The following is a 20,182-nucleotide window of genomic DNA, read 5'->3' as shown; positions in this document are numbered from 1 at the left end:
TAAGTTTAATAATTTTTTTATTTATTTTTTGTGTGAATCACTTTATTTCTTTTAAGAATAATTTAAAATGGTCACCTTTATGTAGATGCTGCACCCAAATCGTACGCTTCCTGTCGAGCAGACACAGAACACTGAGTAAAAGCCAGGGAAGTAGGGACCAAAACTATATTTTAGTTTTTCTTTCTGAGAGGGAAATGAGGAGATAATTCCCTCCTTAACAAGCCTAACATACTGTAGCTTAACATAAAGATCGAGTATAAAAAAAAGAAGAAATATTTTTTTTATTGTAGGTTAAGTATATTGCAAAACATTTTCACAGAACATTTTCAGTTTATCCTCTCTTAGTTTCATAGATCCCCTTATCTGTGTTGAGTGTTGCAAACGCTCTTGCGCTATAAACACTGTGGTTTTCTTCACCAGTTACCACAGTACGCAGTATGCACACGATTTTGGTCTGTTAATTAACTTTGTGTCTCCCATTATTTTTTTAACCTGAATTGTATAACATCCGATATATATCTAAGTGTCTTCTTCAAGGCATTATCTAATCTGCCTTGTCATTTATTGTCAGTGTCAATGCTTAAAATTCTATAAATGTTATGACACTTTACACGTAAACCATTGCAACAAAGAAAAATGTGAAAGAACTCCCAGCTAGGAAGTTGTTTTCAATTCACTGGAAGACGAAGTTAGAGCAGATTCTAGTTAAATATAATGTCATAACCAAACAGGAAATCCCTCCTACATCTACATACACTGTGAAAATATCACACCTCATGTAGCTGCACAAGAGATGAGAACACTTTCAAGCCAAAACATTAAGAAAATACCTAGAACCCGAAAAGGGGTAATACACAGAAAAACATGTTGAAAGGCTAAGAGCACTGATATGGTCTGCAGTATGACTGACATACTCAAGCAGTCTCAAAAGATTTAGAGACACAGAATGCAAGCAGGATACATTCTTGTGCTTTTGATCCTGCCCATTTTCTTGGAAGGATGCTGTCGGAAAAAACACCAAGTGAAAATAACAGGTATTTCATTTCAATTTGAATTGTTTCCAAAAATACCAGCTGACAACCTTTGCTTTAAATGTGTGTTTAAAAAGAAGCATGCATGTATTTGTGAATGGCGCCCAGACCCTTTTTGAATGTATAATTTAAAAACACAACTCTCTGTAGCGGTTCAGTGGCAGCAGCACTACAGAGCTATGGAGGGGGAAATCTTCATGATGCCATGCATAAAATCTTCGAACAATCACAAGCAGATGGTGTGGTCCAGGACTGGAAAAGGAAGTCAAGGAAATCAAGACATCCCGTGTGAAAGGAACTTCACTGTGGAAACAAAACATTCTGGAAATTACTCAAGGTAAAGGATCATGTCTTTATCCTTTAATGTGTCTGATACATTTTCTTTATAATGAATGCACCTGGTATTAATATCTTCAAAACAAGTTGTGTACTCAATTGGTGAAATTACTTATTTCCTTTGTGATATTGCATTGGAGAAAATAATGTAGAATTTGAGTTTCTTTAAGTGACCCATTTTCTATTATGTATTCTGACGACCCCCTGACTAAGAAATATATTTATAATATTTCATGCTCTGTTGAATGAAAAGCAATACAACTAAAGAACAACTGATCAATTGTTAATTTAACCCAAATAGTAAATGAAATATATGTAACTAAAAAAAACTTGTTGGGATCAATTTTGTGAATTTTTGTGAATATTGCATCAGAGATGAGTTTTCCTATTATATTTGTGAACTCTTAAATCAGCTCTGTCTATATTATGTTTATTAAATTAATATTTGTAAAACCTTTAAGAAAAAATGCATGTCCTAAAGTCTTTTTGGAAAGCGACTTAACAAGAGTAACTTTTGTTTCTGAGGACCACATGATTGAACTTGTATTAAGTGTTCAGGTCCTTGCTGTTCAGTGGCAGCAAGTTTTTCCTTTACCTGCATGTGGTGGAAAAAGCCAGTGTGGAATGCTTCAAGCAGGAGGAGAGCAGTGTAGTGCTGGAGCTGGATATAGGTGGGAAGGTGCCCTGCCCAGGTGTCAGCTGTCGTAACAACACAGATGTCATCTGGTACCAGGTGCAATACACACATTAACAAGATTATCAATTTTTTTAACAATGAAAACCTATCAATCAATGCGAAAGTAAACAACAGGTTTGTTTTTTCACAGGGACATAAACCTGTGTCTGTGCCAGAGCGAGACACCTGTGTTGATGAGACTGGGCAGTTACATCTCTGTGTAGTCTACAGAGAGGACACTGGTGTATATTACTGCGACAGAAAGATAATTGAACAAGGACACTCATGGACCTTCAGGAGAGCTGTTAGTGTCAGAGTTGCACGTAAGTGTGTGTGTGTGTGTGTGTGTGTGTGTGTGTGTGTGTGTGTGTGTGTGTGTGTGTGTGTGTGTGTGTGTGTGTGTGTGTGTGTGAGAGAGAGAGAGAGAGAGAGAGAGAGAGAGAGAGAGAGTAATATTTAGATCCCCTTACCTTTTCAAAAACACTTGTAGCTGCCAGATTATGTATTTTAATGATTTCAATGAGTGATCGTAGGACATTTACTCCAGTGCCATGATTAGGTTGACACTTTATGTTTGTAAATGAGACGTCTCGACAAATATTGGATGGATTTATGGACATTAGTGTAGACATGATCCACTTACAATATAAAATGAGGCCTTTCTTAATTTGCATTCTTGGTGCATTATGATAAAACACATGAATACAAAAATGACAATGCTACAAGCATTTACAGAGGAACTTACTAAAGGATGTCTTTTTCAAATTCAGAGTATTCTGGTATACTCACCCTGTAAAAAATGTTTTGTCTGGCTGCAAACAGAAACCACAAGGCTTCCTCCACAGCAGGCTGCTATCTTTTTGTGTGGTTACTGCAAGCATTGCCCCACTGTGCAGAATGACATGTTTAAGATCTTTATTTCACTTCCTTTCTGTGTGGCTTTGATTTCCTTAAAATCTTTATACCTTTCACACATGTAAGGGTTGTTTTTTTTGTTTTTTTCAGACATTTGGCTCAAATCTTATTTGTAGAGAGTTTCTCAGATACACAGCAAAATAGATCAATGAAATGAGTGACTTTATTTCCCAAACAGCTGAACCAGTAAGTTATCCTCCCAGGATTCCCAAGGGCAACATGACGCAGAAAGTGGAGCTTGGTAATGTGCTATAATTATGTATTTGTAGTACCACTTTTATTAGGACATTTTGCGTTAGAGTATTAACAGCATGTATTTGTCCTCGTTGCAGGTCAGCCTCATACTCTGGTGTGTGAGGTATTTTTTCCAACTGAGAAAAGGTTATTGGTGCAATGGTACATTAATTACGGTGGAAACCTGGAGAATATGACTCTACTACCCATGGAGGAGCAAGAGTAAGTCATTGCAGTCCCTTTTCAATGTTTTTAGTTTATTATGCAGCACAAGGGGTCTTGTAAATGTATCATTCTGCAACAGTGTACAAATAATGACAGCTTGGTTTGCATGATTAGTGTTCATTATGATGCAAGGGAACGCAAATGATTTCTGTGATTCAGAGAGGAGACAGTGATAGCTACAGAGATCAAGGTCTCCCGAAGCACTATCATAGAAAAGGTGACTCTACAACACTTGAACCACACATATACCTGCATCGCCATAAACAGTGTCGGAAACAGCTCTGTCACAATCAAGCTCAAGGAGAAAACGAAAGGTATTTTTAAATTATTGTCTTTTTATGGTTCTATTGTACTTAGTCATAATACATTTTGTCATTACATTGTAACCTCAACCTCAAAAACACACAATTCTCAAACTGAAAAATTTCAATTTGTGAAAAATGTAACCAAACCATAAGGCAACCTAATTTAAAATAGGTTTCATTAGGCAACATTCAAATATGCCAATATGTTTATATTTACAAAGGATCACTTGACTATGCTTGAAATTTACCACTGGTTCCATCTCGCAGGATACAGCTATTTATATCATAAATATCAGAAGCAATACAACCTAAACCATCACCATCTCATGTGGTTGATTCTGAAAATGAGTAACTGCTAGATAACAAGTTTATCAAACAGGATCCAAGTTTGTTTGATAACAAGTTTATCAAACCAATTTCATAGGGTGATAACATATAAGTTTCCATGCTAGTTTTCAGTGACCAACATTGCTTATCTGAAGGCATGTGCACATTTTTGACTGGGTTTCAGTGAATTTGCCATCGCTGGTTGGGTATCCATTTGCATCTTTGCTGCTGATAGCTGGACTAGGAATCATCTTGCATGTGAAATGGTTGGAAATACAGATTCTCTACAGATCTCATGTACAACAAGGAAATCATGACAAGGGTCAGAATGCAGACACAAGCACACACACAAACACACTCACACAAACACACACACTCACACAAACACACACACACACACACACCCACACACACACACACACACACACACACACACACACACACACACACACACACACACACACACACACACACACACACACACACACACACGTACAACACAGCTCCTCTACATATGGGTTTAGTTCTAGCTCAACCACAAAGTGAAGATGTTCTTTGTATGTCATCGCTACAACCCTATAAGCATTACATATATAAAGGTACTGAAACACAATTTGAAATCCCCATCTTCATCCAGTGAATGTACTGGAATGAAAATACATGCAGAACCCAGGTTTCCAAATCTAATGGTTTTCTTTCATGTCGTCCACTACTAATCAGATGAGAAAGAGTTTGATGTGTTTCTGTCGTTTGTACGGAGCCCATCTGCAAATTTGGAGGGAGCTTTGACCATTTCCTTACAGGAGGGACCTTATAAAAATAAGGAAGGTAAGCCTACACATTCAGTGTATGATATCTGAATTTCATTTTTTTTTTAAAACTAGATCGGTAAGTCAAATGAACATTTACCACTTTTGGCAGCATGTTTATCCAGCATGGATCTGCTGTACACTGAGGAGGGTAGATCTACATTAGAAGTGCTGCTACCCCAAGTGTTAGAGGACCAGTGGGGGTATCGCCTGTGTCTGCTGGAGAGAGACATTCTTCCTGGAGGAGGTCAGAGAATTAACTGTGTATGTGTGTGTGTGTGTGTGTGTGTGTGTGTGTGTGTGTGTGTGTGTGTGTGTGTGTGTGTGTGTGTGTGTGTGTGTGTGTGTGCGTGTGCGTGTGCGTGAGTGTGTGTGTGTGCATGTGTGTGTGTGAAGACCTCAAGGGTCCCTGATGGTTTCCTCTTTCTATTGCAGCATACACAAATGATGTTGTCCTTGCTATAAGCAAAAGTCAGATGCTGATCTGTGTCTTGTCAGCTGACTATCTGTCCAACAGCAATGCTGTGTTTGTGCTGGAATCAGGAATCAAGGTAGACCTCAAACTCACAGAAAGGAGAAGATTATTCCCACGTCGAGGGATACCACAGTTATCATAGCCAATTTAGTTTCCAAATTCTGTGAAATATCTTTTTTTTCCCGAAAACTATGCAACTTGGTCCCACAGAATTGCAAGATAATGTGGAGGCATCACTTTTAGCTATTTAATGTAATTACGCCAACATAATATAATAGATATTGTTTTATATTATCAATGCACATTATTTACACAAACAACTCTGTAATCATACAGCAGTTGAGTGGGATTCTCTTGCATCGAGGCACAGGATGTTTCCTGACAACCCGCAAACATTTTACAACTAATATAAACACCATCATCAGGCTGCATGGAGGAAATTGAAATACACTGTTCGGACTAAAAAAAGGTCACACTCTAATATTCGTTGGACCGCCTTTAGCTTTGATTACGGCATGCATTCACTGTAGCATCATTTCCACAAGCTTCTGCAATTTCACAACATTTATTTCTGTGTTGCATTAACTTTTTTTTAATCTTATATTGATGACGGGAGATTCGGACCACTGTGCAAAGTATTCTCCAGCACATCCCAAAGATTCTCAATCGGGTTCAGGTCTGGACTCTGTGGGGGCCAATCCATGTGTGAAAATTATGTCTCATGCTCCCTGAACAACTCTTTCACAATTTGAGCCCAATGGATCCTGGCATTGTCATCTTGGAACATGCCCGTGCCAAAAGGGAAGAAAAAATCCATTGATGGAATAACCTGGTCATTCAGTATATTCAGGTAGTCAGCTGACCTCATTATTTGGGCACATAACATTGCTGAACCTAGACCAGACCAACTGCAGCAACCCCAGATCATAGCACTGCTCCCACAGGCTTGTGACCTTTTTTTGGCAGGGCAGTGTATATCAGATATTAAGTTTATCTTTGCTGACATTGTTCAAAACACAACTAATGACTGATTTGCTATTCGTTTCATATCTAAGGCATTGCTGCAAAACAATACCCTTAAACTCCTGCTGATTTGGACCACTAGAGACTCAGCAGCCCTTGTCCAGCAAGACCCCCCGCTGCCAGCACTGGTCCAAAGGGCCCTGAAGGTGCTTCCCAGTCTGGACTGGAGCTCAGGCAAAACTGCCAGGACAACCAGCAGCTTCTGGAGGTCTCTGAGGAAGGCCATACCCAGTCAAAGAGTGAACATGGTTTCCCTCATGCAGGGACAATAAACACTCAAAAGTGATCTGTTTCATTTTCAAGTGAGCTTTTTGAAAACCAACATGGCTCAGTTCAAAATTTTGTTTCAAAACAAAACTCATCTCTTCCCCGACATGATTTGACATAAAGATGATTTGCTACCACTATTTGTGTTCAAGAACTTTGTTCTCAAATTTTCATTTATTTTATAAAGCAGCTTGTATTAGTGGATATGCAATCATGGAAACGTTGCAGGCCAAAGCAAGACGAGAGTGAACAAATGAGTCAAGTACTTTCCATGCTGGTATGGAAACCAAATTATTTACCCTTATTTATTTATTTTTTTTAACAAGGGGAAAAAGTGAGTCACCATTTGTTGCATACTTACAAGAGTGTATGTTGATCTTTAATTTCTATCTGTTTAAGTCAGAAATGTAAGTAATAATTACCTATTGATACAGCACTAAACATTACAATTTAAATGAATTAGGGATTTCTGATAGTTCATAGAACAATAATAAAAATATAACCTATAATATTACCTTTAATATGGCTGTTTGTAAAGGTTTAAGAACAGTGGACTTGCTGTCAGTTGTAGATCTTCTCGTCTCAACATACATGTCAGTAATAAACATTTGACACAATAAATATCATTCCGAATTGTTTTATTTGATTGACTATATAGATATGTATTCAAAAGGTCTTAACATTGGATAATAATGTGACCCATTTGGGGGAGCATTACAGGCGGGTAACCCACTGAGGAATACAGAGTTTCTGATTATGGGGATTTTCCAAAAGGAGGCAAAGGAGAAGTCACTGAGTCACCCTATTTATCTAAACTAGAAGGAGTGTGGTAATATACCTGAAGCATGGGGTTCCTGATTTAAAAGTGGCGAGGAAACGTTTTTACCAGTACCTAATCATTGCTTACTTGCAGTTTAAACCCCCATAAATTATTTACTATAAGTATTACCAGCAGTCTGGTATCCTTTTAAAGGCAGTCTTCACACAAATAACAGTATCAGTCCTTTCAATGTGAAAATAAGAAAAGTTCAAAGCCACATTTGGCCAGACTGGTTACAGACAGAAATATAGTATTGAGTAAACAAACCCAGAAATACTGGCCCAAAGCTCAAACAAACAGAACAGAAAACAGACAAACTGCCTATGGCGGGCACAGCTGGTGAAAAAAAGGGTTGTACAATGGTGTTGAGAAATGAAAGGAACAAAAACATCTGCAGCTCTAATCAATGCTGTGCACACAGCATTGATATGATGACTATAAACTCAACACACAATCCCATTTTATGGATTGAAAAATAAAACAATATCACACTTACAAATATGTAACAAGTGACCGTAAGAGCTAGCTTACCAGCTTCAGGTCTGAACATGCATGTCACAAAAGGGGCATCAGGGCTCTTAGATTGTAGTTTTTTTAAGAAGCTGGCAGAAAGCACATTTTAAACTATATTCGGGCCAATGTATTTATCCCTTATCTACAGTATCACAGTCGGCACCCTTGATCAGAGAGGGTTGACAGACTGATCCATTTCCTCTCAGGTAACATCAGCCACTAGTGGTTAGAAATGTAAACGTCACTATTTATTATTCATAGCTTGCCACAAAGTTGAGAGGATGTCAAAACTGCAGCAAGGAATTATTTGATCCTTCATAGATATCTCCGACATGGTTTAAACCATACACAATCATCAACTAGTGACACAAATGGTTGATGTCATTTACAGATTGTCTGCTTGGGCCTTCATCTTCCTCTCCCAAAGCTTTTTATGATCAGAGAAACCCTGCTTGCCCTTGTTGAAGGAATTTGGACCTGCAGATGTTGGTGTCTCTCTGAAAAAGAGAAGAGATTAGCCACTTCCAATAACTCAATGTGAAATGTAGCATTTCATTTAAAAAAAAATAATAATTTGAAGAGCTGAAGCTAATAGAACAATTTTAGTAGTAAAGTAGGCCATGTTGATATGTGACTTATACCTGCCAATGTTCTTCATCCTCATCTTTGCTTCTGGTGGCATCTCCTCAGGTTCACTCTGCATAGCAAGAGAAGAGTTCAAGGATTTTTTAAAGGATTTTTACAACCAGGACATTACGACGTGTGTGTGAACACTTCACTTACATCATCTTCGTCAAAAACAGACGCCAGCCCTGACTTTTTTGGAGGTGCGGAAGGTGCAGGCTCTTTGGGTTTCTGGAACAGATTGGGGATACAAGATTTGCAAATAAAAACGTCCAACTTCTTCACCATCTTCATACAATGCAAAAGAATAGCGGATGAACATAACAAATTTGGGGATTTATAGCTTTTTGTTTTTACTTAAATGATTAATTCAATCCCTGGCATCATGGACTTGTTTCAACATCACTTACAATGAGGGAGAAATACAAAAAGTATATGTTAAAGCAGTATAAGCAGTTATTATTATGCCTTATGTAACACTCACTGTTGCTCCAAGTTTGATGGATATGGGGTTTGACTTCTTCGCCATGGGACTGGTCATGCTAAAGCCTATCTTGGAGATTTTGGGGGGAGCTGGTGAGTCTTCAGAGGAATCGTCCTCATCTTCAGGTATGAGTTGCTGGGATTTGCGTTTGACTGCGGTACCTTCTCCTCCCACAGAGCTACAAGAGACAGGCTTAGTTTTCACTCTGTCTCCCTCCTCCTGCGGCCCTGCTTGAGGCAAGACAACTCAACAAGGTGAACAACTGCTTTCTGGGAATCGGAGAAAAATAAAAGCCATCACCTTTACCTGTGTGGCTAATATTACATGTCTAGCCGTCAACCAACCTAAGGAAACTTTAGATTCTTACCATCTTTGTAGCATTTAACTTACTCTTTTAAAAGTAGGGGATTAGGGATGGTGTGTGCAAACCCCTACCTACATTATTAGGGTGTATATTAACTTGGTGATATGATCTTAGAGCAGATAATAATAGCACTGTTACTTATAGGTGGTCATCACTATGTTTCAAGGGTCCTATGTTCTTGATATAAATTAACATTGTAGGAAATTATTAAAAAGCTATATTCGTCATTCAAATTGCATAAGAATGAATTGTTTGTTTCAAATTCAATTTTTATACAACATCTGTTCAGCCAATATGGGGTTATTAAATTCTAAAGTCAAGAAAACTGCCGCAAATTTGAGTGCGTAGGTTTTAGGACATTAGTAGGCTATAAACGGTAACGATATGTGGGGGGATACTGACCCAGGGAAACATTAAATGAATATGACCTGGGAGAAAAACCAACCCACTTTTGACATGTCTGCTTAAAGTTATATTAAAACACAATTGAGCCGGAGAACATAGGACACTATGAGACATACATGGACCCCTAGCATGGTGTTTACCTGCGCTAACTACTTGAAGTTATAGCTTTTAGCATAATAGCTATGCTTACACCAGGTTACTATGCTAACATGAGACCTGTCTTCATATAACTTTACTTATCACGTTAGCCCGATAGTTAATATACAGTTAGCAACGCTTCCAAAAGCTAAATAAGACATGTTTATGCAACGCGAATTGTCACTGCGCATTAGCTGCCAGATGATATGTAGCTAACATTGAGTTAGCTTGATGAATTTGCACACACGTTTACTCGGTCTGAAATTAGCTGGGGCACGTTTTATTATATAGGCAGCAAAGCAAGCTAATGGATATAACTGATTACTTCTCAACCACATTTAGACGTTAAAATAGCTCAAATATCACCTCCGTCATCGGTGAAAGCCCTTCTGTTTTGCTTGTTATCCGCCATCCTTCTATGAAACTTGCCACTTTAGACCACTGCTCTTCTTCGAGCGCTGTGGAACAAACGTGTGGTGAACGTTAGAGAAGAAAAAGAAAAGAGACGTATCAAATGACACCAACCTGAAAAGGACTGTAAAAATACAATATTTTCCCAGTAATCTTCAATGTCAGTCTTTCTAAATGGTCTGATAATGGTGTTAGTGTCTTCAAAGCATATATTATTAGGTAAAACTCAGCAAGTTTACGGAGACTTTTAGTAGGCTTCTGCAGTTCCAACAGAGTTTGAAAAAGTATGTAGATCTTGTATTTCAAAATCCTACTACTGTTACTTAAGTATACTTCAGTAAATGTACTTTGTTAGTTTATATCACGATAACCATGACATAATTTAGGATTTCTTTCCTGTAGGTCACTGATTTTCAAGATTTCTTATTATGCTTTAGTACATAATTTATTTTATTGAATCTATTATCTTTTGGACCCTGAGTCTATAGAAATGTTCATTAGTAGCTTCATTGGATGTCTCATGACAGTGTTTGCAAACATTTCATCACATTTGGAAAAGGAGGAGGAATATCTTTAACATTATGGTTTTTGAATGTTAATACGCTAATATGTTGTTGGTCTGGTTGGCTGTCATTACCTATTGGGCACTGGTGATTTATTCTTCAAATATATAATTCATTTTAGGAACGACCTTAATCCAAACATTTCAGATGCTAATAATCTTCTAAATGTTTTGGGTAAATGTCAAGTGAAAGTGCTCTCTCTTTGAACACTTTCTTTTATGGTTTTGCCTACGGCAACATTTCCGTTTGTCTGATTACCTTATAACCTTTTTAATAAATGTACCTTTTTGTACTTGTAACCTCATTTCGTAACCTCTGGTCCACACTCGGAAGCAGCAGGTGGCGGTAAAGCGCTTTATGCTTGTTCGCTTACCCATTACAAAGGAAGAAGAAGAAGATGGGGGAGATATGACAGTAAGCTAATTTGGTAAACAGACAGCTAGCTGGTAAGAATCAATACGTTAAGCCACCAATTTTATCGTATGTTTTCTTGTTATGTGTAGCTTTTTATTGTGTCAGGTAGTTAAACTTACACCACTATTGGGGCTAACGTTAAACAACGACGTTAATGTCGCATTGTAGCTGTTAGCATGTTGCTACGTTTACGTTAGATATGTGTGATGTGCTATGTTAGCTAACGTTTGTTGACACTTGTAAGTCTTACCGTGTGTTTCTCTACATCTGACCACAAGGTTATCTTACAGTTTGTTTTTGAAAATGAATGCTTATCTAGTGAGCAACATTGCATAATTGTTTGTATTTATCTGTCATGCTGTTTCTCTCAAATAACTTTTGTTTGTCCTCTTTCTTACAGGCCCTTAAAAGCTTGGCGTTAAATAATGTACCAGTCAAGATGGGGCAGACCCTGTGTATTTGCTCCCGTGGCTCCCTCACCATTGATAACAAAAAATATTACTTTGTCCAGAAACTAGACGAAGGGTAATATAACATTAAGATATTGTTTCATTTAAAAACTCCTCTTAATTGCAGTTTACCTGAATTGATCATTTGATTGTCAACAAATCCTATAAAAAGATAAAAAATCAATGGATCCTACAAGCCAAAGCCTGAAATACCTAATTGCACTGAGCTGTTTGAAAATGTATAGGCTTTTAAAGTGAATTGGTAAATGTGTGACCTGTTTTCAAATATTGATGTTTTTGTTAGAAACAAAGGCTTAGACATAATGGATTGATGATTTTTTTAGGATTTGTTGAGAGTATAAAAAAATTAAGCCTTTTCTTTCAAACCCCAATGAATAACTATTTGTTCTTCTGTGTCCTCTCCTCAGGGGGTTCAGTTATGTTGACCTGGTAGAGGGGGCAAAGGATGGGCGCTTCTACGCTCTTAAGAAGATCCTGTGCCATGACCGTGAAGGCCGCCAGGAGGCACAGACAGAGATGGAGATGCATCAGATATTTAATCACAACAACATCTTAAGCCTGGTTGCGCACACCTTTGTTGATCGTGGAGGCAAGACTGAAGCCTGGTTACTGCTGCCGTATATTGGAGTAAGTTGGTGCAACAGTGTGTCTTACCCAAAAAACCCTTTGAGAAATAATCTGATGCTGATTTGTTTGTGTGAACAGAAAGGCAGCCTGTGGTCTGTTTTGGAGAAGCTACGGGACAAGGGAAACCTGATGCCTGAAAAACAGATTTTGCAAATCTTTCGTGGTATCTGCTCTGGACTCAAGGCCATGCACGAGAAAGGCTATGCACACAGGTAATCTTTCTACACACAAATGGAAACAAATATTTACATGTATAAGACCAGCATATAAACTCTTGCTCTGTTTTGAGGTGACACCCCAGTGTCCGTTTGGAATGCTGGAGTCCCTATTGATCGTAGTTGCACCTTGCACTGTGATCAAAAAAGAAACCGATGCTGCATGACCCAGGCATTCAGGGTTATTCAAATGCTCTAGGGATTTACACCACACCAGCCCCGGCATGTCTACAGGCCTACCTTATCAAATTGTCCAGAACAGAAATACCTGATCATTTTAATACATTCTTATTAACAATCAATCTCTGTAATAGGGAGACAAAATAAGGTCATAAAAATTGCTTACAATTAAAAAAGTTCAGTTCCCTAAATGTACAGTAACAATTAGTGTATTTGTGTAAATGCTCAGTGTTTGGCTTAGTGTAATGTTTTACATTTCATATCCAAATGAAAGTATTCGGCATATCATAGTTAGTCATTCAACTGTCAACAACATTAAACTTACCATCGCCAATTGTAATGTTAGCCAATGAATTATGTTATCAGTCATGTTATTTACTGACTTTTGAGAAAGGTAGCTTTTGTGTGTTCCATTTTTTTATTTATACCATCGAAATGCAGACCTCTGAACCTATTCTGTGTCTGCTCTAATCTGCCAGAGACCTGAAGCCGACAAATGTGCTTCTGGATGAGGATGATAGACCGCTTTTGATGGACCTGGGCTCCATGAACCGTGCCAGGATTGAGGTAAGGGCACAATGTCTTTGATGAGTTTGTAATATTTTACTCATCTCTTTTGGATCCAACACCAAAGTCAAAAATAGTTTGTTAGTTTAACTGACTGTGTAAGAACAAAGTGCATTACTTTATGTTTTGACTGTTGATATTGAAAAAACTAAGTGGAATAGTAGTGTTAAACATTGCTGAGTATTTCTTAGTAACATTTTTCAATCTAAACCTATGTACATGTATCTATGTTCCAAAAATCTTTGAAATGAACAGCTACTGGATTTTGTCTCTAATTTTCAAAGAATACAGACTTGAGCTTTTTGTATTTTCCATGTTTATGTATGTATGTATGTATGTATGTATGTATGTATGTATGTATGTATGTATGTATGTATGTATGTATGTATGTATGTATGTATGCATGCATAAAGATGTTTTATGTTTTGAAGGCTTATCTTCTAAACATTAGGCCTTCTAAGGACTCCGGCTCTGCGATGAATGTAATGAAAGTGTCCTAACTTCAGGTTCGAGGAACCAGAGAGGCCATGACCATACAGGACTGGGCAGCGCAGCGGTGTACCATTTCTTACAGGGCTCCTGAACTCTTCAATGTAGAGAGCCACTGCATTATAGATGAGAGAACTGATATCTGGGTAAATACTTTTTATCTTCTATCCTTTGGGCTTGTTTTTGTATCGTGCTTTTTTTCTCTTGAGTGACCTCAGTAAGCCTCTGAAACAAGGTGCTAATGTTACTGTGGATAATTTGCTGACCATTTCTCCTCCAGTCACTGGGCTGTGTGCTTTACTGCATGATGATGTTGGAGGGGCCGTATGACATGGTATTTCAGAAGGGAGACAGCGTTGCCCTGGCTGTCCAGAATCCAGTGACCATCCCACAGTCGTGCAGGTTAGTCACAGAATATAACATCATCATTCTTTGGAACTTAAGACTCTGTCCTGTTGATGAATCCGTTTCTGTGATTGGCTAGAAAGTGGTGGAAGAAATCCTCTCCATTTTATCTAGAAGTAAGCCAAAGTAAGTAGTTGTAACTGATTTTAGGGACACTCTGAATACTACTAATCATACAACTAACTCAATTTACACGTGCGATAAAGAGCTGTAGTTATTTAATGATAATTCCCTATCTAGTCTAATCTAAAAAAAAATGCAATCTTAAAACACAAGTAGGGCCATTTTTTTTACGTTGAGGTTTTTTTTCCCCACTCTGTCCAGGAAAAGTCTCATCCTATTGTTGAATTTAGTGCCCAAAAAAAAAGGCCTGTCATAGGTGTAGGAATAAATACAGATCAGACTTAAGTTCTAATTTGATATCTGTTTGCCTGGTCCTCAGTTACTCGGAGGGCCTGAAGATGCTGCTGAGCTCCATAATGATGTCCAATCCACAGGAGAGACCCAACATCCACTGGGTTCTTGACCAGGTACAGGATCTGCAGAGCTGCAGCCCCAACATGCAAACCAACATGGTCTGATCTTACATGGTGAACTGGATGTGGGTGTCCTGGAAACCTTTGCACACATGAATGAACATATTTTATTTTTAGCTTGAGAAACTTTTTTCTTTAATTTATTGACTTGAATATAAAAGTTGGGGCGCTGATGTTCACTCAGCTCGGGGAGCTCGGCAACAGTTTTAGCCTTTAGTTTGTATCCTAAGATCCAGCCTGCCTCTAGCAGTGGACTCCTGTAGTAGTAATAGACCTGATCTGAAGAATCTGAAGGGCCTTAAATGTGTTTTCAACCTGCAATATAGTGCTCTTAGCAAGGTTGAAATGTGCTTCTAACTCAAACCAGCTTTACTTTGTAGCTTTAAAGGGATAGTTTGACATTGTGCAAAATACCCTTATTGCTTTCTCCAGGAGCTGCATGATCGGACAGAAACCATTCTCACATCTGTCCGTTAAATTTAAAACTGGAGCCAGTCTGTTAGCTCAGCTTTGCTTAATGACTGTAAAGAGGGCTGAACAGCTAGCCTGATGCTGTCTGAATGTAAAACATCTGCCGACAAGCACTTAACAAACTCCTCATCATGTAATACATTGTACATCTGTACAAAAAACTGAAAATAATAATAATAATAATATAGGCGTTATTGTATTTATTTATTTTTTCTTCTGTATGGATTAAACAAACAAGACATAGCGGGGTAATTGGTGAGCTTTAGATGTGCTGGTATGCCAGAATTCCATAATTTTAGATTGAGCGAGGCTAGCTGTTACCCTCTGATTTCAGTCTCTATGCTAATCTTAGCCTATCCAATTGTTCTAATTTCTGAATATTAGTTTAAAAAGTGTTTGTCTTAAGTTTGTGTATTTAATAAGAAAAAGGGATGACACAAAATCTTTGCCAAGCTGTGTGCTGGATGAAAGCTACCCAGGTTCCATACGTATCTGTTTTCATTCCCTACAAAGACGGAAACAGCCCACTTCCTTTTTATTTTTTAAATCTTAATTCCTGAGTGTTTCTTGTGTTACGCTTGTGTGCTGTTGTCACAAATATACAACTTTGCCTTCAGCTTTTCTCCTCACTTTAACTCGTACTGTTTGTTTCCACTGGGACTGGGGCGGAATGCTCCCCACCTGCAATGCTGCATTTAACCACACAGTGGTGCTCCACCATCACAGACCCCGGCGCCACATACTGACATGAAGATGTTTCTGTCTGTACGGCTGATGATGTGTGAAGAGGCTCTTTTGTAAAACACAACAAAGAGTGTATGTGTACGGGTCAGGTGTTACTGTAACTATACTTTAGTGATACAGGATGAACTTTTAATCACTTTAAGGAATTTTCCTTTTTATTTTTTATTGGTAATATCCACATTGCAGTTAAACCTTTTCACTGTATTGTTTAAAAATATATATTTTCCATTTCTGCTCTACATGTGGTAAATTCTGAGTTTCCTGTCAAGTGTGAAATGAGGTGTCACTATTTTGTTCTCTCAGGGTTTACCCATATTTTTAATTGTCTGAAGTAGTCAACCTCTACCTTTTTTTCAAGGACAAGTGTGTAGGACTTAGGGGGATTTATTGGCAGAAATTAAACATAATACTTTACTATAATGTTTTCATTACAGTAAAATCACCTGGGATTTTTGTGATATTTTGAATGGCACCCTTCATATCTACATAATAAGGGATCCTCTTCCACAAATGTTGCATTGCCATATTTCCACAGTAGGCCTGAACAGAAAACCACCCTTTTTTTTTTCTAGAGGGGGCCTTTCATGCTTTTATTTTTCACAGTAGTTCTCCGACATACTTAAGAGTGGAGATCTGTTCAGTACCAATCTGCTGCAACCTCAACACAAGGTGCTTCTAAATTCTACACACTTGATCTTTTAAAACTATCATTTAATAAAATAATACTTTGGGCATTTAAGTTGAGGTGGGTGCTTTTGTGGCCCTGTGATGCAGTGATATTGGACCACATTAGAACAACTAAAATCCTAATGCTTTTACATTACATTGTTGTAGTGAGAATTGGCATAATGTTTAAATATATAATCTTTTTAATAATCTGTTTGAAAATGTCGAAAGATGATTTTTTTTTTGTTTTAATAATAATACCACACAGGTAGTAAACTAAAGGACCGTTTTTTTTTAACAGTGCTGATGGATTCCATAGATATTCATGGAAAATTTGTTGAATTCTGTTTCATCTCATTAATTGCACAGTAAAGGATAAATAATAACACCCATTTTCAATTTAATTTTGTCCTCAAACTGTATTCTTCACTCTATACTCTAAAAAGTCATCATAATAAACACAAAATGTGTTCGGAGAGCATTGATTGAGATTGTACAGCTGCTGTCTCAGTCACGTTGCAGCATCAGAGGATGCTTTCAAAAGTGTAATTTTCTCAATTTTCTTCATTGCTATGAAGGAGGAGATCATTTCTGTCTGAAATATAGTAAAACAATCCATTGCATATTATGTGCCAAAAAAAACTCCGGCATTGATAACGTTTGTCAAGTGAAAGCATGAAGTATTTATAATTCATAAAACTAAAGTGTTATTAACTGTGTTATTATTGATGCATTAATGTGCAAGAAGCGTTTTATTTTGGAATCGATCAAGGTAATTTGAAGTAATTGAATCAATAACAGGGCATCATATCTGATCATCTGTGTTGTATCGAAATAATTCATATGTAACTGTTAACTAAAGCTCTATTTTATACTTCTACATCTGGAGTCCTATTATAAATAACAGAAATGTGTATGTCGGGTCAGGACTGGAGTAAATGTACTTTGTTCAATTCCACCGTTGCCTTTTAGATTTGCCCCGGTCTGCTGTGACTCGATCATCCAGCGAAGCTCACAGAATAGGACTGCAGAGTGACAAGGTTCCGTAAAAATAATCTGTAATTTCCATATTCCCTCACTTATTTACCATAAAGAAATAATAATTAGAGAGTTTTTAAGACAATACTGTGCCTTTAGCTTTGAGGAAACAGTTTGGGAATGACCCTTTACTGCTCTAACAAGACAATGTCTGTCACTCCGTTTCATAAGGAACTTATGTTACAGTTTTGTGTCGAATAACTTTACTGTCCCGCTCTGAGTCCTGGCTTAAACTATCTAACACCTTTTTAGGGGTGAAATCAAAAGTCGACCAGATTTCTTTGCCCGACCTCAGTAATGCTACTGGGGCCAAATTTACAGCCAAGTTCCAAAAGCTTTAGTCGGATCTAGAAGAGTGGCTTGTCGGTTTGCATCACTCAACACCCCAAAAAACAATGGCTATTGTGTATGGTCTAACTAATGCAAATGTTAATTAACCATGGGCAAAAAAGGTACATTTTCAAAAATCCACGGTTGTCCATTAAACTTTGTCTTCATAAAGTAGTACAAATTATAAGGCTGACATTTATTCCTTGAACTCACATTTAAATATGAAAATGATTGAGTAAACTGATATGGAGTGTTGTTTCTAACGCATTTGGGTATACAATGGTTACGTAGAGGTTTTAAATAACGTTACTAATGTTTTCTTTGTTGTTAAGCAGTTTAACATAAAATGTGAAATACTTTACGTTTTTCATTCAGCTGGTTCAGTTGTGTGTGTGTGTGTGTGTGTGTGTGTGTGTGTGTGTGTGTGTGTGTGTGTGTGTGTGTGTGTGTGTGTGTGTGTGTGTGTGTGTGTGTGTGTGTGTGTGTGTGTGTGTGTGTGTGTGTGTGTGTGTGTGTGTGTGTGTGTGTGTGTGTGTGTGTGTGTGTGTGTGTGTGTGTGTGTGTGTGTGTGTGTGTGTGTGTGTGTGTGTGTGTGTGTGTGTGTGTACATCCTTGGAAACAAATATCAAACTGCTCATGTAGCTGGATTTACAACCCCTGCGTCCACTCAGATCTGTAAGATGTCACACTTCACTGCTGTCCCAATTACTTTCAAAGGTAATTCCAATCTTACCATGCAGCCATACACAAACACACACACTCACACAAATGACCTGTCATAAAGTATACATAACATAGCACATATTTACAGTGCATATGCCCTTTTATACACAAATAACCTAAGGATTCATTACACTTGAATTAATGATATCCCAGCTGATTTCTTGCTCAGGCCCACCTACAAAGCCCAGACTCCCCTGGGACTGGGTCTAGGACGGAGCGGTGTTTATGGGTCCAACATACACACACACGCACACACACACACACACACCGTGTCCCACGCCTTTTATATTCACTATCATCTGCCTGTGAGGGTCTGAAATGATGTCATACAACACAACCACAAGGTCAACTCAATGTTCACCTACATTTTAGCACCAATTTCATGTGCTTTTGCTTATCCTTCAGTCAGGTGGATGCACCAGCAGCTTGGATCCTGTGTGTGCGTGAGTATTTGTGTTTCATTTGTTACTCTCTGCAGTCCTTAAACATATTTTAGCTCTCACCATAAACCATCTGCAAGCTTTATTGATTTGGCAATGAATCAATTAGTGAATTATTTAATTAGCAAAGCATTATGGGTCAGCGCAGAGCTGCTCCCACCCTGCACTGTTCCTAGGTCTCTTTAAATCATCTAACACATATGTTTTGTAACCCATGTGGGTATTAATGTGTAGACCTTAATGGGCCCAATGACAGTACCAAAGTTTTCTTTACACAGTGAATTCAGCCATGATTTCTGTGAGACCTTGTAAAGTCAGCCAATAAAGTTTCTGTTGTTACTTCCGAGACAAGGGATCCTATTTCTCTAAAGCTTTATGTGTGCAGACCCAGAACTTTTGCCGTCACTCAAGTCCAAATTAGCCTTGGCTGCTGTTGAAAGAGGGAGAAATATGGACATTACTTCTGCCCTGTTGAGTGGATGAGTTATGACTTGTGATCGAAGTGTTTGCTATGTGCAGGGGCTTTCTTTGTGCTCATTAATTCAAGGGAGTGTTTGGGTTAAAATGCATAATAAGTTCATTAAGGGGGATTGGCGTAATCAGGAAAGGTATTGCATTAATTACTGGCTCAGGGCCAGATCTCTCCGTTCTTTGGGAGATCGGCAACCCACCCTGTCCACAGAGCTCACTAATTTAATTAAGTGTACAAAATGCTACACCCTAACGTCGCCCTTGGGGGCAATTATGGCAATAGAGATTGAAAGATCTCCACCGGGGGTATTTTACTTACTGGCAGGAGATTGCCTGTGCCAGTTAGCTGATTGCATTGATTATATTGATTTGTAACAGCTTTTCGGGTAATTTCATCTGCAAAGGTGAGAGCAACACGTTGGCCCGGGGTCTTTATTTATTTATTCTTTCT

General features: G+C 38.1%; 3 protein-coding genes across 8 annotated transcripts; 2 read left to right on the top strand and 1 right to left on the bottom strand.

Annotated features, from left to right (window-relative positions):
• The first annotated feature begins 794 nt into the window (after nucleotides 1–794).
• LOC134863108 (interleukin-18 receptor accessory protein-like) lies at nucleotides 795–7,238 on the top strand. 4 transcript variants are annotated; one of them, XM_063881374.1, is made up of 12 exons: nucleotides 795–1,034; nucleotides 1,182–1,368; nucleotides 1,941–2,100; nucleotides 2,195–2,366; nucleotides 3,137–3,199; nucleotides 3,291–3,414; nucleotides 3,577–3,731; nucleotides 4,234–4,371; nucleotides 4,770–4,877; nucleotides 4,971–5,105; nucleotides 5,294–5,409; nucleotides 6,389–7,238. In XM_063881374.1, the coding sequence occupies exons 1-12, from the start codon at nucleotides 947–949 to the stop codon at nucleotides 6,626–6,628; spliced, it is 1,686 nt and encodes a 561-aa protein (XP_063737444.1). In that variant the 5' UTR covers nucleotides 795–946; the 3' UTR covers nucleotides 6,629–7,238. The 4 variants fall into 4 exon arrangements, with proteins under 4 accessions (XP_063737444.1, XP_063737445.1, XP_063737448.1 ...); XM_063881377.1 differs by having other exon boundaries at nucleotides 803–1,034; nucleotides 1,265–1,368; XM_063881375.1 differs by lacking the exon at nucleotides 4,234–4,371.
• Nucleotides 7,239–7,244: 6 nt separating this feature from the next.
• On the bottom strand, nucleotides 7,245–10,456 carry LOC134863109 (PEST proteolytic signal-containing nuclear protein-like). 2 transcript variants are annotated; one of them, XM_063881379.1, is made up of 5 exons: nucleotides 10,338–10,456; nucleotides 9,065–9,294; nucleotides 8,740–8,811; nucleotides 8,598–8,653; nucleotides 7,245–8,453 (listed from the first exon to the last, which is right to left on the bottom strand). In XM_063881379.1, the coding sequence occupies exons 1-5, from the start codon at nucleotides 10,381–10,383 to the stop codon at nucleotides 8,342–8,344; spliced, it is 516 nt and encodes a 171-aa protein (XP_063737449.1). In that variant the 5' UTR covers nucleotides 10,384–10,456; the 3' UTR covers nucleotides 7,245–8,341. The 2 variants fall into 2 exon arrangements, with proteins under 2 accessions (XP_063737449.1, XP_063737450.1); XM_063881380.1 differs by having other exon boundaries at nucleotides 9,065–9,291; nucleotides 10,338–10,448.
• An 840-nt stretch (nucleotides 10,457–11,296) lies between these two features.
• Nucleotides 11,297–17,214, top strand: stk16 (serine/threonine kinase 16). 2 transcript variants are annotated; one of them, XM_063881806.1, is made up of 8 exons: nucleotides 11,297–11,359; nucleotides 11,760–11,884; nucleotides 12,237–12,456; nucleotides 12,535–12,668; nucleotides 13,331–13,418; nucleotides 13,925–14,053; nucleotides 14,188–14,309; nucleotides 14,755–17,214. In XM_063881806.1, exons 1-8 carry the CDS (start codon nucleotides 11,303–11,305, stop codon nucleotides 14,891–14,893), a joined length of 1,014 nt encoding a protein of 337 aa, XP_063737876.1. In that variant the 5' UTR covers nucleotides 11,297–11,302; the 3' UTR covers nucleotides 14,894–17,214. The 2 variants fall into 2 exon arrangements, with proteins under 2 accessions (XP_063737876.1, XP_063737877.1); XM_063881807.1 differs by having other exon boundaries at nucleotides 11,305–11,391.
• The last annotated feature ends 2,968 nt before the right edge of the window (nucleotides 17,215–20,182 follow it).

The sequence above is a fragment of the Eleginops maclovinus genome, chromosome 4, assembly GCF_036324505.1.
Source record: "Eleginops maclovinus isolate JMC-PN-2008 ecotype Puerto Natales chromosome 4, JC_Emac_rtc_rv5, whole genome shotgun sequence".
NCBI lineage: Eukaryota > Metazoa > Chordata > Actinopteri > Perciformes > Eleginopidae > Eleginops > Eleginops maclovinus.
Note: the sequence above shows the minus strand (reverse complement) of the source record. Positions and strands in the feature narration are given on the sequence as shown.